Source organism: Hyaena hyaena, unplaced genomic scaffold, assembly GCF_003009895.1.
Source record: "Hyaena hyaena isolate Hyena2069 unplaced genomic scaffold, ASM300989v1 scaffold_186, whole genome shotgun sequence".
In the NCBI taxonomy this organism is placed as follows: Eukaryota; Metazoa; Chordata; class Mammalia; order Carnivora; family Hyaenidae; genus Hyaena; species Hyaena hyaena.
In genome coordinates, this window is record NW_024080818.1 from 2,461,920 (window position 1) to 2,486,760 (window position 24,841).

At 37.8% G+C, this 24,841-nt stretch overlaps 1 protein-coding gene across 1 annotated transcript in view; it reads right to left on the reverse strand.

Moving 5' to 3' along the window:
- The window catches only part of CPB1 (carboxypeptidase B1), a 37,557-nt gene extending 13,324 nt beyond the window's left edge, over nt 1-24,233 (reverse strand). Inside the window, exons 1-9 of the mRNA XM_039241021.1 lie at nt 24,124-24,233; nt 23,939-24,014; nt 14,731-14,855; nt 6,711-6,810; nt 6,523-6,624; nt 5,576-5,677; nt 1,718-1,828; nt 1,538-1,628; nt 457-659 (exon numbers count right to left, since the gene is read on the reverse strand). Of these exons, the coding sequence (XP_039096952.1) occupies nt 457-659; nt 1,538-1,628; nt 1,718-1,828; nt 5,576-5,677; nt 6,523-6,624; nt 6,711-6,810; nt 14,731-14,855; nt 23,939-24,014; nt 24,124-24,194 (981 nt within the window). The 5' untranslated portion in view covers nt 24,195-24,233. The remainder of the gene's footprint in view (nt 1-456; nt 660-1,537; nt 1,629-1,717; nt 1,829-5,575; nt 5,678-6,522; nt 6,625-6,710; nt 6,811-14,730; nt 14,856-23,938; nt 24,015-24,123) is intronic.
- Nucleotides 24,234-24,841: the final 608 nt, after the last annotated feature.

Genomic DNA, 24,841 nt, shown 5'->3' on the forward strand with positions numbered 1-24,841 from the left:
TAAGCAATATTAGGATCTTATCACTTAACCCAATATCAACCAAATGTGCCAAATTCCTAATGAAATCTGCCATACTCTGTCTATGTCAAATCCAGCTCAAGGCAGTTCTTGACAGAATTGACTTTCTGATTGTGTGTGAGATGAAGCAACTTTGTTGATGACCTCAGATGCATCTGAAATCATCACGTGAGTTAGTATTGTGGTGAAGCAGGAGTAAGTGTACTTATTGTCATTTTGAAAATTAGTGACTAAGCCAGTTTAACATGTTGGGAACTGTTTGCCCCATCAAAATCATATCTTTTTTAGCCAATTTATCAGCCAATTCAATTTTTTTTGCTTCTACTACCAAAAATTAATAATGGAATTTTTAGAAATTGTTTTTATAATTTTTTCTCAGGAATAGGATTTAAAAAATCTCAACAGTGAAATACCTTATTTACTACCACAGCTACTTACCAACTCAGCATTGTTCTCTGTGAGTTTATAATCATAGGAGTAAGGATAGAGCATCATTTGGGAGTATGAGTGGATTGTCAGATATGCTTTGATAGAAGAGAGGTTGCTGCGGATGAAATTAGCCAGGGCCTTGGTCTCTTTTTCAGACTCTGCAGCAGGTCCACAGTAAGTGTCATCACAGGGCTTTCGAGAGGCTCCGACTTCTAGAAGAACATATGTCGTTAATGGAATGGTCACCTACTAAAGTTCTTACAAGGCATGTTTCAAGCTTTCAACTTAGAGAGTTAAAATTAAGCTGTCTTGGGGGCTCCTGGGTGGCTCAGTTGGTTGAGTGCCCGACTCTTGGTTTTGGCCCAGGTCATAATTTCATTGTTCCGGTTTGTAAGATCAAGTCCCACGTTGGGCTCAGTGCTGATGGTGCAGAGCCTGGTTGGGATTCTCTCTCTCCTCTCTCTCTGTCCCTCCCCATGCTCATGCTCTCTCTTTCTCAAAATAAATAAACTTAAAAGCTGTTTTTACAGGTGCCCTCATGATCATGTATGTATATATAATAAAGCATGCACATATATTTAGTCATGAGATTAGGGTGGTATGTTTTTAAGCTAATGGGGTAAAAAGTTGCATGTGAAATCATCAGTGTGTCTTTGTATAGTAATACAATGAGATCTCAATATAGTGTAAGAAAATTAATAAGGGAGAAACTAATATCCATGAGAAATTTTCTTATTACTTGTAATCATTTTCTGAGAGTTGAATCACAAAATTGTAATAATATCACATTTTTATTTAAATAATTCTTTAATGACTGTCTCCTCTAAATTATACATTTCAAAGTAGTAGAATTCTGTCTGGATTGCTCAGCCTTGTGTTTCCAGTATCTAACACAGCTGGGAACACAGTAGAGTATACTACATTTTTTTGAGTGAATAAGTAAACTGTTTATTGTTTCTGCTTTCAGAAAGTTAGAATTCTAAAATGTAACACTTTACATTTTTTCTTATTTTAGACATTGTTTTCTTGTGTGATTTTTCCTCCCATACTTTTCAACAGATACATGCAAAATGGTCAGCCAGATACTTACTGCACCAACCAGCATCAAAATTTCTGTTGGGGTCTGTGCCAACGCAGGTGGTTCCTGCCTGGGTGGAGCGAGTCTTTCTCCACATTCGGTTCTGAAAGTGGATTGTGTGGTTAGGTCAAGTATAATAGAAAGTGGGTTGGTTTTAATTTAATCAGCCCTTCTCAGTATTGGTTCATATACCTTGGTCCAGGTGTAAATGTAGCCGTCAATATTGAGCACAGGCAAGACATAAAAGTCTAACTTGTCGAGAAGTTCTGTCATGTGGATCTCACGTCCATATGTGCGAATAGCCTGTGTATGAATAAGAAGAGAATTTCATGGAAAAATGGAATGCATGATGCTGCTAAAATTTTCATAGACTGTATGAATGTTAACTTTGGTACTAATATCTACCTATTGACATAGATATTAGTAATATTTAAAAGACAGCAAAATATTATCCATAGTTTTGACTAAAATAGTTTTTAATTCTTCTGTTTCCAGGATATTCTATTACAGCCGTATATGACACATAATTATTTATTTAAATTTTCAGTTTAAAGATGAGCAAAGATTTAATAAAACTAAAGACTATTAAACATAATCACTTTTTTTTTTTTAATATTTTTATTTATTTCTAGGAGAGAGAGAGAGAGACAGCGTGAGCAGGGGAGGGTCAGAGAGGGAGGGAGATACAGACTCTGAAACAGGCTCCAGGCTCTGAGCTGGCAGTCAGCACAGAGCCTGACGCGGGGCTCAAACCCACGAACCGCGAGATCATGACCTAAGCGAAAGTCGGACGCTTAACCGACTAAGCCACCCAGGCGCCCCAAACATATTCACTTTTCAATAGTAACTGCAATAAATTTTTTCCAAAGTGAGTAGGATATGAGGGTAAAACCGATTTTTAGTAAGTAAGGAATGTCTATGGGTGGCTATGCATGTTTCTAGGAACTCACCAAACTCCACATGACATATCAGATAAAGGGTTAATATCCAAAATCTATATGGAATTCACCAAACTCCACACCCGAAAAACAAACAACCCAGTGAAGAAATGGGCAGAAGATATGAACAGACACTTCTCCAGAGAGGGCATCCAGATGGCTAACAGACACATGAAATGATGCTCAGCATCCCTCCTCATCAGGGAAATACAAATCAAAACCACACTGAGATGCCACCTCACGCCAGTCAGAGTGGATAAAATAAGCAAATCAGAGGACTCTAGATGCTGGTGAGGATGTGAGAAATGGGCACCCTCCTACCCTGTTGGTGGGAATGTAAACTGGTGCAGCCCCTCTGGAAAAGAGTGTGGAGGTTCCTCAAAAAAATGAACAATAGAATTCTCCTATGACCCAGCAATAGCACTGCTAAGAATTTACCCAAGGGATATAGAAATGCTGATGCATAGGAGAACATGTACCCCAATGTTCATAGCAGCACTCTCAACAATAGCCAAAACGTGGAAAGAGCCTAAGCGTCCATCAACGGACGAATGGATCAAGAAGATGTGGTTTATCTATACAATGGAATACTACATGGCAATGAGCAAGAATGAAATCTGGCCATGTGTAGCAGCATGGATGGACCTTGAGGGTGGTATGCTTAGCGAAATAAGTCAGGCAGAGAAGGACAAATATCATATGTTTGCACGTATAGGAGGATTAGGAGGAACTTAATGGAGGACCATGGGGGAGAAGAAGGGAGGAAATGGTGGGGAAAGGGAGAGAGGCAAACCATGAGAGACTCTTGAATGCTGAGAACAAACTGAGGACTCATGGGTGTGGGGGGGAGGGGAGAGATGGGCATGGAGGAGGGCACTTGTGGGGATGAGCACTGGGTGTTATATGGAAACCAACTTGACAATAAACTATTTGTAAAAAAAAAAAATAAATAATATCATCTAGAAATTTATTTAAGTTTTGTGAAACTTGTAGGCAGTCCCACTGCAGAGAATGTACAATAAAGAAGAAGAATGAAGAAGCCTCCCTTTCTGAAGTGAGCTCACACTGATAGATTTTGGGTGGCTCTCACCAAAGCCTGTATAATGATGAAAGTCTCCTTCTCATTCCTCTATATTGAGAAGGGAACCCTGTTAAGGGACTAGCTACCCCTGCTAAGTAATGTGGACATTCCTCTATGAATGAAGGACCTCAGTCATTTATTATGTTCTTTTAGTCATAGTTTCCCAGCCCCAGTATCATATTAAACTTAAATTCAACTCTTCCCTAGGCTTTGCTGAGTAGATTTTAAAATATTTAAGGCTTCTATTTATTAATAGTTTTACTATACTTTTTCATGAGTCTATATATGTATATCATTATAAAAACACATGATAAAATATGTGATTTTTAAGTTGGAAGAGCTATAGAACCATGTCCTTTTTGCTGGTATAATCTTAGATAACTACAGTAATGACAAAAGTTTGGCAGATGGTGAGATCTCCATTGAAGTTCAATGGTGACAACTGGATACAAAACATGTCTAGAAACCAAGACAATGACAAATATATACAGAAGTGTTTCACACAAAAGATGGTGTATTGTATATAATAGTATTCTTAATTTTAAAAGTACTTCAATATTTTATACTTTTAATTTTGAAATAATTTTAGACTTAGAGAAGGAGTTGCAAATGCAAGGGGTTCACATATGCCCTTTACTCAGCTTCTCCTAATGTTATCATCTAACTTAATCATGGTACAGTGATCAAAGTGAACGAATTAACATTGATACAATAATATAAGTTAAATCATAGATTTTTTTTTTTTTATAGTTCACCAGTTTTTCCACTATTATCCTTTTTCTGTTCTATGATCCAGTGCACAGTCCCACATTGTGCTGGTTGTCATGTTTCCTTTGTCTCCTCTTCTCTGTGAGAGTTCCTCAGTCTGTCTTTGTCTTCTATGACTTTGACACTGCTGAAGAGTTCTGGTCTGGTTACTTTGCAGAAGGCCCCTCAATTTGGGTTTGTGTCAGTTTTTTTTATGATTAGAGGAAGATTATGCATTTTTAGGACAAGTACCATAAAGACAATGTGTGGTATGTGATGATGATGTTACCAGTGATGTTGACCTTGATCACTATTTGGTTAAATAGTTTCTGCTGTTTCTCTACTCTAAACTTTGTCTTTGTAATTGGATACATATTTTTGGGGAGATGCCTTGAAACTGCAAATATCCTATTTGTCTTTAAACTTTGACTCACTAATTTTTGCATCTGTACATAGATTTTCATGAAATGATTATTACTGTGGTATTCTAATGGTAATTTTCTATTGTATTCATTCTTTGTATATCCATTAGTTGTAATTCTTCTTAAAGAAAGAGTTGTTCCTTCTTTCCCTCTTATTTATTTATTGAATAATTTATTTATATCAGTATGGACTCATGGATATTTAAAAAGTTCAGTTAAAGGGCTTTCTCATATATCTTATCATTAGAATTACAAGGAATGAAAAACACTATCATTTAGAGTAGGAACCACTATTCATTGTTTTCTTTTTTTCTGAAGTATACGAAACTTTATTGCCTAAGAGATAATGATGAAGCTCGTGCTTTATCCACAATCATTTACTTTTAAATGACCTGTCCATTATACTACCAGTTAGTCTCTCCACCAAAGGTGGGTAAGAAAGTTCTGATAAGTCAAATTTAAATAAATAAAATTTTGTAACTATTTTAAAAACTTACAGGGGTGCCTGGGTGGCTCAGTTGGTTAAGTGTCCAACTTCGGCTCAGGTCATGACCTCACAGTTGTTTTGTGATTTGGAGCCCCGCATTGGGCTCTGTGCTGACAGTGCGGAGCCTGCTTGGGATTCTTTCTCTCTCCCTCTTTCTCTCTCTGCCTCTCCTTTGTGCGCTTTCCCTCAAAATAAATAAAAAAAACTTAAAAAAACTTAAACTCTTACCTTATGAAGTTTCCCTAAAAATGACAACTTAGAGTTATGAATTTTTCTGTTATTATTATTATAGCTAAGTTATAAGAAACTGAAGTTTTTTATTAAATAAAAAATACTTTCTACTTCCCTCAGCCAAAAACCATTCTATATACTGACCTCTCTCACAAACCATTGGCAAAATGCAGGGGAAATCCACTCTCTGGCATGGAAACCACAGTCCATGAAAATGGCTGGCTTATTTGGTCCAGCTTTGCCAACCTATTGCAAGCAAAGGAAAAGGGAGACACTGATTTGTCACATTCAGGGGTTAACATTCACTACCCGTCTGGGTTGTGGATTCAACAGGTGAAACTTGACAACAGCAAGAGATATATCCCATGATTAAATTAAAACACAATACTAGCACAGTATGTTCTTGCCTCTAGACACTCACAATGTTTGAACTGAAGGCTTACATGGCTGTTTATTATTTTTATTAAGCTTGACAAGCTCATATTTTTCAGAAGATGCTGATTACGCTGCTTAATTGTACTCACGTGGAGGTTATTTTCAGCTGCTATTATTAGGTGACATGACCAAGACAACTGGATGAGTAATTAGAAGTAATCATGATTGTTGCTAATCTTGTAAGAATTTTTCTTCTCTCCCACTTAGTCCTTGTCTTTTTATTTTCTTCATTAGAATTACATGACAAAAATGGCATTAGAAGACGACAGAAACAAATTGTTGCTACACTTTGTAATGTTGCCTGATAGACGTGAAGTTTATGAACCTCTTTAGCAAATGGAATCGCAAACAACATCTGGGAGAGAAGAATTTCATCAAGGTAGGTGATCATTTACATTGCTTACAGGAATGTGGTTAAATTTATAGGACTTCTCTTATTTTATTGCATTTTCCTTTTGAATAAATCAAAATAATGATTTAAAAATCCACATATGATAAAAGAAGCTGGGGAATCTGTTTGATTCCCTGGGGCATATAGACAGGGAAAGAGTTATAACAATGTTGGGATGAGCATGTCTGTGTAACAGATGTTAATGTGTTAGAACCATTGATTTAAAGCCCTCAGACATGGCACCGTCATGGTTAAAAATGATTACCTTGAGGAGATACATAGTGCGTCCTTCAAATGTTGTTCCGATGGCACTGCGAGAGATGAGACCTGGATTCTCAGTGCTGACTTGTTGAGTCCAAGCCTCTATCTACCAATGTAACCATTTGTAGATTAATGTCCGTTCTTAGTTCAATTCCCAAAGCAATGTCTGTCTAAATCATGTATGCATCATACCGTTTCCCATTTGTTGTACGTCTCATAACTGTGTCCAGTTGCACGGACGTGGCTGTCAAACTGGCCTTCGAACGCCAATCTCAGGTTGTTTATCAATACCCTGCAATATACCAAAGGGGATGATCCTGTGAACATGAGCATTTCCCAGGGAACATATGCCAAAACCTAGAGTCACTGCGTTAGTAAATGGTGCAGTATGTTCTTCATGGAGTCATATGTGTCCTCTGATTATTCCTAATGTCCTTCAACCGAGCTGCTCCTCCCAAAGAGTGAACATATGGTTGGAGAGAGCAAGTAAGGCAGGCTCTTTCTCAGCCCAAACTTGACATATTTAGGTGTCCTTGGACCCTGCATTCAGAAAATGGTTTCCCCTGATACCTGGAGCATTCTGGATCAGAGCCTTGGGCTGCCGCACATAAGTATGCATGTGAGCCCTTTTTGTGGTTTTTCTTCTCCAGGTCTTCCCTGCCGTTAGCACTAAAAGGCACAGGTCCCAGGAGCCAGTCAGGCCCAGGTAAACTGAGACAGTTCGTCATTTGAGGGACTTTCTCTATGTTTTGAGAAAAATGTCTTGATGGGTTGAAATTCAGAAATATTAATAAACCAAAAACCTATTATTTGGCAAAAAATGCTGGGGCTAAATATCTAGTTTCTGCTTCCCTGTTCTTGGCTGGTTTAAAATAATAAAGGAATGGTTCTCTAGCACAGTAGTATGAAAATTGGTGACAGACCTTTGAGGCCTGCTTATTTCTATAAATGATTATTCAGGTGAAAGTTCATACTTTACAAGGCAGGCTGGAAGGTGTGGATATGTGCGACTTCCTTTGTCTTTGCTACTGTTGAGTGGAAAAAGTATGTTTTGAAAGGACAAAATTTTATGAGCATTAGTGTCCTTGATCAAAGCACTGTGAATATTATGGACAGAAGCTAGTTTGCAGAAACTTGTATTATCCACAGTTAAGCCTTGAAATGTTTTTATCTGACATACAGAAAGTTGCAGCCACACATCAAAAAGTCTACTTCTGCTGTGGCTGCTCCACGGGCTTTCTGATGAAGTATGTCAAGGACATCCTCTGAACCTCCCTCCTAGTCTCTCCTTCATTTGGTTAACTTGGGAATGAACTTGTGTCTGTTTATGGAAAATGCAATAAATTAATACTAAATGATATTTGCTTCCTAGCAAGAGGCAAATACTATCATTAAAATTTTTTAAATTATTATTATTATTATTATTATTATTTTTATTATTTTGAGAGGGAGACAGAGCATGAGCAGGGGAGGGGCAAAGAGAGAGGGAGACACAAAATCTGAAGCAGGCTCCAGACTCTGAGCTGTCAGCACAGAGCCCAGTGCAGGGCTCAGACTCACAAACCACAAGATCCTGACCTGAGCCAAAGTTAGGTGCTTAAGGACTGAGCCACCTAGGCACCCCAAGGCAAATACTGTCTTAAGGTGGTATTAAAAAGAAAAAGGAAAAGGAGCAGACTTAAGAGTTTAGCATGCGGAAATATAGTTTCTCTTTAAACAATCATCAGTACTTGGTTAGTATATTTATTTCTATGGCTGCTGTAAATTACCACAAATGTAGTATGGTGTGAAACAACATGAATTTTTTATTATTTTACAGTTCTGTAAGTTAGAAGCCCAACATAGGTCTCAGTGGGCTAAAGTTAAGGTGTCAACAAATAAAGGTGCTTCTTTCTAGAAGCTGTAGGGGAGAATCTGATTCATTGCCCTTTCCAGCTCCTAGAGGCTGTCTACCTTCTTTGGCTCTTTGCCATTGTCTTTTAACTTTGAGGCCAGCAGCAGCAGCTCAAGTCTTCTGTATGTCACATCACTCTGACCTCCTCTTCTGCCTCTGTTTAACCTTTGTAAGGACCTTGTGATCATGTTGGACCTATCTGGACAATCTAGGATAATCTACTTATTTTAAGTTCAGCTGCTTAGCAACCTTAATTCTATCTACAATCCTAACCCTCTTTGCCATGTAATGTGACATATTCAGGTGTTCTGGGGATTAAGATGTAGACATTTTAGGTGGAGGGATCATCGTTCTGCCTGATACAGTTAGGAGTAATGATTATAGTATGTTCTATAATTATATTCAGTACCCAAATTGGATTGTTAGGGGATAGGGCAAAAGTAGAAAGAATCCAGAATTAGGAATCAAAAGGTCATGGGTAATAGTTTTGACTAACTTGTAAGTTGGCTTCAGAAAAGTTATTTAATCTCTGGGCCTTAATTTCATAATTTTGGGAAGGGAGCATTTGATTAGCTGGTATTAATGTCCTGATCAGTTGTAAAATGCAGTGACTTGACTCAAATGCATAGGCCTTGGTCATAGATGTCTTCCAAGGTTTATGAAAAAAAAAAATTAAGCTAAAATTGCCAGTTACCACCTTCATAAACTCTAGAAAAACACCTAGAATAGATGGTTTTTAGGAAAATGATTTTCAAATATAACATTCACAAAAACTAAAAACAAATAAAACACAGCAAAACAAGCAAAACAAAAACTTGAAAACAAAAAAATAAAATTGGCTGAAATCTTTAGGAAAATAGCTGTATACCATTCCAAGATCCTCCATTTGAAAGAACAAATCCTGTGTCACAAAGATGAACTCTGACTGAGCGAGAAAACTAAAACTTGAAGAGGAAACGGTAAATGGCAGCTACTTTTACTTTAACAGGATTTTTCATCATCAGTGAGCGAGTACAATATCATCTAGATCGCGTGGCTTGTTAGTGGGTGCCCAGAGAAAAGAAATCATCACAGAAATGCTCCCAGGCATTCCGCAGCCTCAAGACCTTCAATAGACAATTGTGTCTGTGATCGTAACTGTGGCCAGCTCTGATTTCTCAGGAACCAGCTCTGAATAGAGGGGTCACAGACCTTCCACAGGTTATGGCTCTTCTTCTCTGCCCCTAATCCACAAATTCACATTATTTCGAAGAATCAGTAACTGTGTATGGATTAGTGTTTTGTTTGGACGTTAGATGAGATGTTCTGTTAGAGTTATTACTATGTTAACTGTTAAACACTTTCATCAATAATCAGGACAAAGAAGCATTAAAAAACTGTTAAATTTAAGATGATGCCCAACAGGAAAAGTACCCTCCATCTAGAAAGTTGCAAAAGAGCATCAGAATGAGGTTAATGTGGTGCTGACTTTTGCCGGAAGGCAAGGGATTGACCTGAAATGATCTTTTCCAGCCTTGTGATTATTTGATTTTATTAGATTTAGGGCAAAGCACTACTTTAGCTGTATTACAAATATGATTACTAAATAATGAGCTTCTATTCTAGGAGATTAAAACAATGCCTCTTAATGTAATAGGGACTGCATTACAGCTCCAAAATATAGGGGCATGTACACTGTTTTATACTTTCCTATGTTCCTTTTATAGTGCCATCCAACTTCTTCTGTACAAACATGCAAGCAAATTAGATAACAGGGACTCCCAACAAAACAGGGAACAGAACATCTGAGAAGGAGAGACATGACTCACTTTTTTGCCCTTATAGATTCTTGAAAAAGGAATATTTGGTTAGTTCCCATAATACATGCCCATTGCTATGAAGAACACTGTTAAGAACCCATTGCTATGCAAGGACACATTCCTGTCCTAATCTGAAATACGCAGAAAAGTAACATTATACGTAGTTAGTAACACTCAGTTTCTTCCTAGGTTGGATACGGGAAAGACAACCATCCTGCAACTTGTAGGAAGGTAATCTCTGAAGGGCTGCCCACTAAAAGGTCTGTCAGCCCGGCTTCAGAACAAAAAGTTGGAGATTTACCCCATCCAATTCCTGGTCTTTCTGTACATAAGTGTGTAGCATAAGCATAAAAATAGTTATTTTTCTTGGTGCACACATTTTGAATTTTTCCCATGGTAACTCAGAAACTAACTAAAGCTGCCAAAGTGATACACATCTCAGTGAAGAAGGTTTGAAGGAACCATGGAAAGAATCTACAAAGCTATTTTGGTGGAAGTTGTGCAGTAGACGGTTCCTGTTGCATGTAAACACAACTACAAATTCTTGCCGACAGGAAACTGTCTAAATACAAATTAATTACCATACGAGGTAATAACGGGATGCATAGGGACTGCTTGCAGCCCCAGCAAGGATATTGCTGGTGTGCTTCTCCAGGATTTCTAGGGACTTGTTATTATTTAATATTTAGAAAATTATATGCTACAAATGTGCTAAGCAGCAAACAGAGAAACAAAAATTAACAAGAGTTTAGCTCTTGGGAATATCCTATATTCTAGATGAGACAACATTTATATCCAGTTTCCAAAAGTTTACCCACCAATAAAGGCTTGAAGTTTCCAGCTGAGAAAAGGAGATTGATACGCGATTAGAAGCCATTGTACTGCTTTGTGATATAGGCAGAAGTAGGACATGATTCAGGTAGCTAGGGTTAGCTTATGGTCTCTGCTATATTCCTTTGTTTTTCTCAAAGAAGTATAAAAAACAAACCTGTCATTTAAAAGTTTTTGCCATGGACTCCTAAAGGTTAGGATTTTTGAAACTCTTCCTAGTGTAATCAGAGCAAAAAGTCACAGACATGACTCTTAATCAAATTTTGAAACTTAACTGTGTTATATCTCTTTTTAAAAGAGACAGCCAATTCTTAAGGTCACATTTTGACACTTCCCTCAGGCAGAAGCAGATAGCTAAGCTGTATGAAGCATGGTAATGGGGTTAAACAAAACAATTTCTGTTGACCTTTAAACAATGTATCATCTCCCTCTTTGTACAATAATAAACCATAGCAGCTTTCACAGCAGTAGTAATATCAGTCGCAACTTATTTAGGTATTGTTTTAGTTCATCTTCACAGCCCTTTGAGAGAGGCATGATATCTTCACATTATGGATCAGGAAACTGAAATTCACAAAAATTAAGCAAATTATCTAAGGTCACAGCCAGAAAGTTGCAGGGCCAGGATTTGAATCTGGTCTGTTTTTTACTGGAGCATTTATTTGTTGTGTTATGGCATGCCACTTCTGATGATGAACAGACCTTATAGGTAACAATTATTACATCTTCACTAGCATAAATACTATTCTATATTTTTTAAGTTGTGAAAAACAAGAGAAAATTTTTGTAACAATTATTTAGGTTATATTTACTCAAAATATAATGAGGACTTGAGCTTGTGGTGGGGTGCTCTTGGATAAACATTTGAATGTTCAGGACTGGAGCTTGACACTGCCTCTTTGCTTCTCACTGACCCACTTCCAGGAGGAATAACTCTGTTTTGGATAAAAGACCTCATTTCTTTCTTCTTTCTAGTGAAAATGCCTCCAGGTCAGCATGGAGTCTCCCAGTTGTAAGGTTACCATATAGTCTGTTCTCTGCCTAGAGTATGTGTTTTTCTTTTCTTTGGCTAACTCTGGGTCATCTTTGAGTTCTCAGCAGAAGCCTCATTTCCTCTGGTGGCCTTCCCTGACCCTAGAGTTGGTCATTTCCCCTATATATCCAGCTGTTTACTCTTCTTGACATCTGTTACATAATTTTGCAATTCTTTGTTTAAAGTCTGTTTTCCTCTGATGGGAGTAGGGCCGTATCTATCCTTTTTTGGACTTGGTATATAGGCATTTACTATTTGTTGTACCAACAATGGACAACTGCTCCTAGTCATCTGAAAAGGCTAAGATGGACAAGTGTGGTACTTGGAGAGAGAAGATAGGGTCATCAGCTTAGCCAACTCTGTATTAGGCCTTTGGGGACCACTTTTCTTTCTTTCTTTCAGTCCTTGTCTTCATGACTTCTACCATTAGAGACAGTGGTGGGGCCTTGAGGGTAAAGGACAGAATAACCATTCAGTCTGACCCTAGTCTGGTCCTTAATCTTAAAAGAGCATGAGGATGAAAAACAAAACTGGAGATATCACAATTCCAGATTTCAAGATATATTACAAAGCAGTAGTAATTAAAACAGTATGGTACTGGCATAAGAATAGACACATAGCTCAATGGATTAGAACATAAAACCTAGAAATAAATCCACAATTACATGGCCGTTTAATCTCTGACAAAAGAGAAATGAATATACAATGGGAAAAAGACAGTATCTTCAACAAATAATGTTAGGAAAACTGGGCAGCTGCATGCAAAAGAATGAAGCTGGACCACCTTCTTTCACTATACACAAAAATGAACTCAAAATGGACTGCAGATCTAGTGTGAGACCTGAATCCATAAAAATCCTTGAAGTGAGCACAGGCAGTAATCTCTCTGATGCCAGTCAGACATAGCAACATTTTTCTAGATATGTCTCCTGAGGCAAGAGAAATAAAAGCAAAAATGAACTTTTGGGACTATATCAGAATTGTTTCTGCACAATGAAGGAAATAATCAACAAAAGTAAAGGGCAACATATGGAGTGGGAGAAGATAGTTGCAAATGACATATTCGATAAAGGGTTAGTGTCCAAATTATACAAAGGATAAATACTCTTTAACAAATCAATACTCTTTAACAAATAATGCAATGAAAAGATGAGCAGAGATGTGGAGAGACATTTCTCCGAAGAAGACATCCAGATGGACAACAGACACATGAAAAGATGCTCAACGTCACTCATTATCATGAAAGCGCACACCAAAACTACAATGAGATATCACCTCACACTTGTCAGAATGGCTAAAATTAAAAAAAAAAAAAAAACACACAAGACACAAGCGCTCACAGAGTATGTGGAGAAAAAGGAACCCTCTGCACTGTTGGTGGGAATGCAGATTGGTACAGCCATTGTGGAAAACAGTATGGAGTTTTCTCAAAAAGTTAAAAATGGAACTACCCTATGATTCAGTAATCATACTATTGGCTCTTTACCCTCCAAACACAAAAACGCTAATTCAAAGAGATACATGCACCTCTTTGTTTACTGCAGCATTATTTACAGTAGCCAAATTATGGAAGCAGCCCAAGTGTCCATGCATAGATAAATGGATAAAGAAGATATGGTGTATATATACAATGGAATATTATTCAGTCATAAAAAAGGATGAAATCTTGCCACTTGCAACAACATGGTTAAACCTAGAGAGTATAATGCTAAGTGAAATAAGTCACTCAGAAAAAGACAAATTCTATATGATTCCACTTATGTGGAATTTAAGAAACAAAACAAATGAGCAAAGAAAGAGACAAACCAAGAAACAGATTCTTTTATGTTTTCTTTAAATTTATTTATTTCTGAGAGAGAGAGAGAGAGGCAGAGAGAGAGAGAGAGATAGCATGAGCAGGGGAGGGTCAGAGAGAGAGGGAGACACAGAATCTGAAACAGGCTCCAGGCTCTGAGCCAGCTGTCAGCATAGAGCCCGACGTGGGGCTCAAACCCATGAACCGTGAGATCGTGACCTTAGCTGAAGTTGGACTCTTAACTGACTGAGCCACCTAGGCGTCCCCCAAGAAACAGATATTAAAGGAAAAAAAACCTGATGGTTACCAGAAGGGAGATGGGTGGGGGAGTGGGGGAAAAAAGGATGGGGATTAAGAAGTACACTTCGAATGATGAAAAAAATTAAAATGATAATAAAATATGAATAACTGGTTAAGTTGAAATAAATATTTATTGAGTCCAGTGTGCATACACAGAAAGTTAGGAGCATGAGAGTCCTTATAGATCATAAGGACTTCTCATTTGGAAAGAAGGTTTGATACAATTTAGGTCCGAAACTGTCTAGCTGATTGATAATAAGAGTGTTCATGGTTTGGCCTGTAGTCTGTATATCATTTGTAAACCAGTAGCAGGTCAGATATCTTGCTGAATTGGGGTTTAAAAGTGAAAACCATTTTTAGTAGAACAGTAACTAAAAACAAAACCTACCAGGCTTAAAGTCTTAAGATTTGGAATCTAGGGCCAGTTTTGCCATGATCTATTTGTGGAGCCCTAGGGAAGCCTGTTCTTGGTCTTAGTTTTACCTTCCCAGAGTTATTCAGAGGCTAAGATAGGAGTATACATGGGAGAGAATTTTAATAGTTAAAAAACTTAAACTTACTCATATTGTAGTTTATTTTGCTCCAGAAAATCTTCCACAGTGAAAACATCTTCTGCTTTAACACGGAAGTCAACTGTACTTTGAGGTTTGATTTGTGCGACAGAGTCTGGTTTCCAGAAGTCAATCTGAATAAGGAGTAAGAGATATTGCATTTGACACCTATAATTCGGTGGGTGAATTATCATTAGCAAGCACACTAGCACTCTATTAAATTATTTTTAAATTCAAATTATCCATGAAATCTCCTTTGAGTGAAGAAGTTGGGACCAAACAGTTAGATGTTAATAAAAGTGTTTACACATACGTACATGGCCTTAACTGCTTATCATCAGGCATGAAGAACATGTAATTATTTTCCATAATGCTAGTTAGTTGCAGTATTTTCCAGAATGGTCCAGAGCAGTTGCTTATTGTGATAGTGGTGTTTGTGGTAATGGATAAATGTGCTGAATGAATGATGATGAATTAACTAGAGCCACAAAATTTAGTAGAAAGGGATTGAGCCTTCCTTTTTACTTTTGAATTGACTTATTTTGCTCATTTGTGCTTGGAACTCAGCACCGTGCTTGCCACAGTGATGTGCAGAACCAGGATCTACATCTCTGACGTATAAGAGAGGAAACATGCCTCTTTCCACAGTGCATATCTCAGCATCATGGCCAGAAACAAAATGCTCTCTTGAGCATTGGATCTGAGATCCAGACATTTTCATTTGTTCAATTATTCATCTGCTTTTACTGAGGACCTCTTATGTGCTAGGCTCTGAGCTTGAGACTAGGAATATGTTAAGTGAGCGAATCAAACATAGCTTCTGTCTTTACAGGGGAGATTTTAGAGACAATTATGCACAAAAATAACAGGATGACATATTTGAGAATTCTAATGTTTTCCCTTTTGGATGTATGGTTTCAAATCTCCTCTTTTTTTCCATGGAAAAATAGTAACTAAGGATGTGTTGTCTCTCTCAGGTTTCTGTTACCCTGTTTCTTCCCTGATCTGAGAAAAGATCTTGAAGCTTGAGGTGTGCCTGACAGTGGGTCTTTCTCTGTCTCTGCGTCTCACTGAGTCCCTATTTGGATGTTTGTGAGCTAGTCTCCAGCCTGAGACAGGTGATATTTAGGATCATGGCTTGGAAACTTACGAGGGAGTTTGTGCAAGACTTAGTGGTTGTTTAATTAAAACTAATTAGGTAAGATATTAAGATGACTCAGTTTCAGATATACTTGCCTGTGGAGATCCAATAACCTATATCCTGTCCTGGTAATCTTGAGACCACTGTAGATGTCTAGTGGGTGCTGAGTCATGAGTCAGCGCTACAGGGCATTCCAGGGCAGTAGAAGGCTGGGACGTTAGGACAATATCACAAGGGATTCCAGAAGAAAAACATGAGTGTGGTTTTCAGTAAGGTGTTGAAAGGAGACAGTACTGACAATTTTATAAGGATTGGCTACAGAATGTGATCTAGTGAGTCAAAGATGAGAAAATAAAGGTGAAAGTTAAAAGATGGGAGGAGGTTTACAGGCATGCCATTGTAAGAACGTAGAAAGCAAGGATCTGGTAATGAAGTTCATTAACCAACATGGTAAAGAGAAAGGGAATGAAGACAAGCACTTTATAGGAGAAAGCATATTTTCAAAATTTAACTCCGAATTTGTGTTTCTAAGAATGCTTGTCATTCCGAGGTGGGATGGGAGTGGGATGTGTATCTTTATTATAGATATAGAGAGGTTTCGAATTGGTAAAGCACACAAAGTCTTCCAAGCATCTGTAGGGAACTTGACAGTGCCCCACCCATACATAAATCTGGGACCTTTTAGTGTACTCAACGGACCCCTCACCACCAACATTTTCATCTCTGTGAAAGCCCTTTCCCCTAAAACTGGAAAAAGCCAAGCTTGCAGCCAGCAGGAGGTGGATAAGAAATAACTTTTTACAGAGAAGCCCTCAACCAGTGAGCCTGGGAAGTGGATGTATAAATACTCCAATTCTCTCATTTCTCAGGTGGGATAATTCTGAGATCTGTGATTTGTACCCTTTCTTGGGTTTTCTCTGTAGGACTAAGCTCTAATCCTTTGTGGTAGTTGTCTTAATAGTATCCCCTTTCTTGTCTACCTTCCTTTCTCTGCATCACTCCTCACTTCTCTTCCAGTGTTCCCTGTACTTCCCCTCAAAAAAATATTTGCCCTCAAATCTTTGTCTAAGATTCTGATTTTAAGAACTTATACTGAGACATCAGCTTTTCACTTAGAACAGCATGTACCTGTACAAGATATTGTGGTGATGGTTCTGATACAATCTTGAATACATCTAGTACCAATTCAGAATAGCCTAATTACTTTATGGGTGGGTTTTCTTTGTGATATTAAGTTGAAAGCTGCCTTTCCTAATCTCTTAATTCTTGCTCATTGGTCTTGGCTCTCCCAAATATTGGGAGATCGATCTCTCTCTCTGCATATCTACATACATCTCTGTATCTATATCTATGTTTATATCTCTATATCTATCTATCTAGACAGAGAAAAACATAGAAAGACTGAGAGAGACAGAGACTTTTAAGATTCTGCAGTGAAAATGATGGGTTCTTTAAAATGGGGTAGGGAACTGTTCTTTAACATAGTGCCGGAAGTCCTAGCATCAGCAATCAGACAACAAAAGGAAATAAAAGGCATCAGAATTTGCAAAGAAGAAGCCAAACTTTCACTTTTCACAGACGTCATGATACTCTACATAGAAAACTTGACAGACTCCACCAGAAGCGTACTAGAACTGATCCATGAATTCAGCAAAGTTGCAGGGTACAAAGTCAACGTACAGAAATTGGTTGCATTTTGGGGCACCTGGGTGGCCCAGTCGGTTAAGTGTCTGACTTCGACTCAGGTCATGATCTCACCGTTTGTGGGTTCGAGCCCCATATTGGGCCCTGTGCTGCCAGCTCAGAGCCTGGAGCCTGTTTCGGATTCTGTGTCTCCCTCTCTCTCTGACCCTCCCCTGTTCATGCTGTCTCTCTCTCTCTCAGAAATAAATAAAACATAAAAAAAAAAAAAAAGAAATCAGTTGCTTTTTATATACCAATAATGAAGCAACAAAAATAGAAATCAAGAAGCTGATTCTATTCACAATTGCACAAAAAATCCATAAAATACTTAGTAATAAACCTAACCAAAGATATAAGAGAACTTTATGATGAAAACTGTAGAAAACTTATGAAGGACATTGAAGAAGACACAAAGAAATGGAAAAACATTCCATGCTTATGGGTTGGAAAAATAAATATTGTTAAAATGTCATTACTACCCAAAGCAGTCTACACATTCAATGCAATCCCAATCAAAATTGCACCAGCATTCTTCTCAAAACTAGAACAAACTATCCTAAAATTTGTATGGAACCACAAAAGACCCTGAGGAGCCAAAGTAATATTGAAGAAGAAAACCAAAATGGGAGGCATCACCATCCCAGACTTTAGCTTCTACTACAAAGCTGTCATCATCAAGACAGTGTGGTATTGGCACAAAAATAGACATATAGACCAATGGAATAGAATAGAGAACTCAGAATTGGACCCAAAAATGTATGGCAAACTAATCTTCGTGAAAGTGGGAAAGAGTATCCAGTGGAAAAAAGACAGCCTCTTTAACAGATGGTGCTGGGAGAACTGGACAGCAACGTGCAGAAGAATGAAACTAGATCATTTTCTCACACCATACACAAAAATAAACTCAAAATGGATAAAGGACCTGAACGTGAGACAGGAAACCATCAAAACCCTAGAGGAGAAAGCAGGAAACAACCTGCTTTACCTCCACCACAGCAATTTCTTACTTGACACATCCCCAAAGGCAAGGGACTCAAGAGCAAAAATGAACTATTGAGACCTCATCAAGATAAAAAGCTTCTGCATGGCAAAGGAAACAATCAGTAAAACTAATAGACAACCAACAAAATGGGAAAAGATAGTTGCAAATGACATATCAGATAAAGAGCTAGTATCCAAAATCTATAAGGAACTCACCAAACTCCACACTGGAAAAATGAACAATCCAGTGAAGAAATGGGCAAAAGATATGAACAGACACTTCTCCAAAGAGGACATCCAGATGGCCAACAGACATATGAAACAATGCTCAGTGTCCCTCATCATCAGGGAACTACAAATCAAAACCACACTGAGATACCACCTCACACCAGTCAGAGTGGCCAAAATGAACAAATCAGGAGACTCTAGATGCTGGTGAGGTTGTGGAGAAACGGGCACCCTCCTACACTGTTGGTGGGAATGTAAACTGGTGCAGCCCCTCTGGAAAAGAGGGCGGAGGTTCCTCAAAAAATTAACAATAGGGTCTCTCCTAAGACCCAGTAACAGCTCTGCTAGAAATTTACCCAAGGGATAAAAAAAAAATTAACAATAGAACTTCCCAATGACCCAGCAATAGCACTGCTAGGAATTTACCCAAGGGATACAGGAGTGCTGACGCATTGGGGCACATATACCCCAATGTTCATAGCAGCACTCTCAACAATAGCCAGAACATGGAAAGAGCCTAAGTATCCATCAATGGATGAATGGATCAAGAAGATGTGGTTTATCTATACAATGGAATACTACATGGCAATGAGAAAGAATGAAATCTGGCCATGTGTAGCAACATGGATGGAACTTGAGGGTGTTATGCTGAGAGAAATAAGTCAGGCAGAGAAGGACAGATACCATATGTTTTCACATATAGGTGGATTAGAAGGAACTTAATGGAGGACCGTGGGGGAGAAGAAGGGGAAAATAGTTGGGAGAGGGAGGGAGGCAAACCATGAGAGACTCTTGAATGCTGAGAACAAACTGAGGGCTGATGGGGGTGGGAAAGAGGGGAAGGGGGGTTGATGGGCATGGAGGAGGGCACTTGTTGGGATGAGCACTGGGTGTTATATGGAAACCAACTTGAAAATAAACTATTAAAAAATAAATAAAATGGGGTAGAGAAATCTCTATGTTTCTCATGTAAATCTCATGTAAAAAACAAGAATATGTTTTTACAGAAAACTTGGAGGGGCGCCTGCGTGGCTTAGTTGGTTAAGTGTCCGACTTTCGCTTAGGTCATGATCTCGTGGTTCGTGGGTTTGAGCCCCGCGTCGGGCTCTGTGCTGACTGCCAGCTCAGAGCCTGGAGCCTGTTGCAGAGTCTGTGATTCCCTCTCTCTCTGACCCTCCCCTGCTCACACTGTCTCTCTCTCTCTCCTAGAAATAAAAAACAAAAAAAAACTTGGAGACCTAACCTGAGGTACCTTAAAATTTCAGTCTGACATGGAGAAAGTTGGTCAACAAATATACCAGCATCCAACACTATGAAGCTCTCCAACTGTGATGCAGACTTACTACACTGGAGTTAGTTACTAGTGCTCCTTAGGAGAAATGGAACCAAAAAGGAGAGCAACTCCACAGCCTCATAGATGTTTACCAATGTATCAAGTATGGATAAAAATAATAACCTCAAAATTCTCACAAGAAGATAGATATACATTTCAGTAATTACCAAGACCAGGTGAACGAGAGCTGTCTCTGAAATATGGAAATGGAATAAAATAAATGATGTGAGATATGGGGAATTGAATTATATGTTAATAAACTGTAAAACTGAGGTAATAAAATATAAATCCAGGAAGCTGAGTTACAAAAAACTGTAAAAAGCATTTGTTGGAGGATAAAGGAATGTCTTTAAGTGATAGCACTGTGGGAATATTAACTTAATTAACCAGTTGGCTAGTAACTGAAGAGTTTTTCTTAAAATATATTATAGAACCAGCACAAAAGCAAAAGTACTGTGTCCACTGTAAATTCTTTTAGGCTTTTAAAACAATAAATATTGGTGTTGGAGATCTTTGGTTCTTTACAAATTTACACAATTTATTTCTTCACATTGCATTTGACTATAAGATGAACATCTGATAGATTATTTATCTTGATGGAATTTTCATTTCCTGTTTGGAGGATTGACTTGTAATCCAGGCATAGTTTCAGACAGTAGGGATCAACTTAGTAGTATAGTGAGAGTGATGAAAACATTGGAAGACTGTAACCATGTTACTCTGGGCATAGATGAACATGGACCTTACCATAGAGAAACAGAGTTCAAGAATGTAGAGAGCAAAGAGGATAGGTTTTACAGTTAATGTCTCCAATAAAGGAAAAAGCTCAATTCTGATTACAAGGAGATAAAATAAAATCCTTATTATATAATTACAGATGAAAAGGGGAGGCTGCTGGAGTCCCATGTCATCACAGATATCTCTAGTGCATTCAGCTTGTAAAAGGATATGTTTAAAAGCTGGGAGGAAGGACACATGGCCAAGGATTCATACAAAGACTAGATGCCCTTGAAATGATCTTATCAGGAAGGCTATAGTCCAGAATATGCTGCAGTTGCAAGATTGCTAAGGAGAAAAAATATCTTCTTTTCATTCATGTTAGAAATGAAATGAATAAAGAAGAAATGTGCAATCCCATTGCTTAGAGCTAAAGCATGATGCTTGCAGCAGGAAGAGAGAAAGTCATCCTGTTTAACTGTTTTTTGACTTTTGTCTTTTCTGAGGGGGTATATCATTTCTTGCTGCTTCTACTTCTACTGAGAGATGAAATTACCATAAGTAAAAAATTTTTCACATGTTATGATTTTTAGTAGAAATACCGTCTTTGGAAAGAGAACATCGAGGCCCAAGATGGATGAGGAGAGAGGGGATTATACAGGCCACGTAAATTGCATTTATATTCCAGTTGTAGTGATGATAATAACAAATACTTAAGTAGTTCTCACTATATAAGTTTCAAGTGCTTTACTTATATCAAGTCTTTTAAATCTCGTAACAATCCTATAAGGTAAATACCATTATTCTTCTCATTGGACAAAAGAGAAGAAGAGTTAAGACCCAGAGAGGTGTCTAAAGTCCAGCTAGCAAGTGATAGAACCAGGAATTGAGTCCAGGAGTCTGAGTCCAGATTCTCTGCTCTTGACTATTATAAAATGCTGAATTTTAGGTAACTAAAATAATAGTGCACATGTGATTGCAGAACTTGCTCAGTAATTTTGGAGGAATCGGAGTTTGAAGGAATCACTGAGGAGTTGAAGGGATAAATCTTGGTTTTCATAAATAGGAAAGCAGGTGACTTCCAGAAGCAGGAGCTCTTGGGGCTTAGCATGGATTCTGGCAAAGCTGTGGAGTAAACTGAAAGCAGATGGATTATGAATGCTCAGGAAGCTGTGATCCCTGGAAGCCAGCATGGGTTAAAGCAAGAGTAAGTCAGGCCTAATTAACTTCATCTGATTATTGAAAGAGACCACTAGCCTGATAGAATGCTGAATCTAGATCTTAGCAAAGCATTTGACCAAGTCTCTGTATTTATATTTTTCTTTACAAGCGGGAAAGCACAGTGTTAGCTGGAGCTAACACCCCAGTAATGTGGTAATTGAGCAAATTTATCCTAGGATAGTTGGTTAATGAGTCACTTTCAATACTTAACACATTGAAGACTCATGATAAATATGTATTAAACGAATGAACCGTGAAGGAGGCCTCTAATTCTGTCCTGACCCTTGATTGACTTAAAATTTATCTTTATCAGTGACAAAGATAAAAGTTGGGAAGGCATGCTTGTCAAACTTGCTGGTGATGCAAAGTTAGGGGGAAGAATTATTTCCATGGATGATTGAATTAGTCTTTTAAATGATCTCATTATGCTGAAAATAAACTATAATTATAGATAAATTTTAACAGAGTAAATCTAAAATCCTGAATTTAGGTAAAAAATAAATTAGGCAAGAAGAAATAATACCTTGTTTGAGAGTGATTCATGTGAAAAAAGAATAATCTACTAGCTTTTGCTGGCCATATGTTTATTATAAACTAAGAGTATTCATTAACTGTTGAAGATGTTGGAAAGAATCTCACGCTCTGTTAGCAAATGCCTATTTTACGGATGAAGACAGGCAATGGTCCTGTAGTCTGTATTAATCAGAGCATACCTACAGGTCCATTGTCAATTCTGAAAGCTACATTAAAAAAAAAAAAAAGAAATATAGACAGAAAGATTGAGCTATATTCAAAGGTGACCAGGAATGATCAGTGTAAATCAGTGCTAAGAGAAATGATGGAAGGCCTGGAAAAGATAAATCTTAGAGATAAGACAGTATTTGGCTCAGCTAAGTCCAGTGGGCTAAAGTTAGAGAAGGTAGCTTTCAATTTCATGTAACAATTGACTTGTAAGGCAAATGGACTACTCTGAGACGCAGCATTCCTGCCATCCTTAGAAGTACCCAAACAGCTTTTATTAAGGCCGGCAACCAGGGATGGTGTTTCTATGGAGGAAATTCCAGTTTGAGTAGAAGGCTGGAATATAGACTTTTTATTTTCTTAGAATTCTAAAGTTTTGAATCTGTTTCAGATTATGACACTGTACCTTCTTCTTTTTTTTCTCCATACCTTAAAAGCCAAAAGAAAAAAAAACTATAAAAAGATAGATTGAGAGATAATTTAGGGGCTGGCAAATTATTTTGGTTTATATTTCACGAAGAAACAACTTTGGCCCAAGTGAACTGTTTGTGGCCAGCAATAGCTTCCTGCTATACTATATAAATAATTAAGAATATCAGTTCTCATCCCATATTCAGTGGATTCATTTTTAAGTAGCATAGAGATTTTGGTTTCTTGAAAGTAAAAGAAAAGTATAGAAATCGTTCATGGCTTTTTACCTTCTTTGCCCCCAATTCCTTCATGTCATATCATTAAGAGGGCCTGAATCAAGGTCATGAAAACTCAAGCTGTTTGATTTGGAATGAAAGAAAATCAAAGGGAACAGATGATACATGGGATGTGGAAATGAATTTCAAGTTGGGCAGAAGCCCAGTTTTTCAGTAATATCCAAGTTGATCATTTTTCACTTTTGCCTTAGAAGGGAAGTGACTGTACATTAGACATTCTGTGACCTTCGTGACTGCTCCAGCTCATCCAGTTGTCATGTTCTGTCAGCTCCTTCAAGAGTTACCATGGATTTATTATACTATAGGGCTATGGTAATCTAATTTAGGCAGAAAAAGAAGGTATTGTGGCATTAAATGTTTTTCAAGTTATTTCTTGCTATAATTAATATTTTAGTTATTTTTCCTTTGATGGAATCTAAGATTTTAAGGTAATTGTGAAGCAAACCTATAATACTGGATCATTACCTCGGTGGTGCCGGCCAACTCGTGGAGTAAGCTGACTTGATTTTCATCTTCAACATTGACACGGAACACCTTCTCACTGAATGGTGAGGTAGCAGAAGAAGAAAAAATTTAATATTGGGTAATGCATTCACATTTTGGTGATAGCAAGGAAGAGGACTTGCTCATATAAGATGTTGCTTACTTACCCTTCAAAGTGCTCACCGGAATGGTGAGCAGATGCTAGGGCCACACATACAAGAAGCAAGAACGTCAACATTGTGACTGACTAGGTCTTTTGGGTGTGTTTCACCTGCATTTATAATCCAAGGTGTTCTTTGTTTTCTTCTTCTGATTGCAGATAGCCACTATCAAATCTTGATTAATAATTTTCCTAGTATTGTTGCCTTGGTAGCTGTGTAAAGTCTGAGAGGATATCTCTTTCAACACCTGTGGATACAGAACAAATAATCTCACGTTCAACCTATTTAATTAGGATGTTAGGCCTTGAATAGTTTGGAGGTAAATGAATTTTAAATAAAATCTATTTTATAGTTTGACTTCTTCCTTGCCAATTTGTATGCCTTTTATTTCTTTTTGTTGTCTGATTGCTGAGGCTAGGACTTCTAGTACTATGTTGAAAAACAGTGGTGAAAATGGACATCCCTGTCATGTGAGAAGTCAAACTTTCACTCTTTGCAGATGACGTGAATATGGGGAATACCCAAAAAACTCCACCGAAAAACTGTTAGAACTCATACATGAATTCAGCAATGTTGCAGAATATTAATTCAATGTACAGAAATCAGTTGCATTTCTATATACTAGTAGTGAAGCCGCAGAAAGAGAAGTCAAGGAATTTACTCCATTGACAATTGCAACAAAACCTATAAGATACCTAGGAATAAACCTAACTAAAGAGGTAAA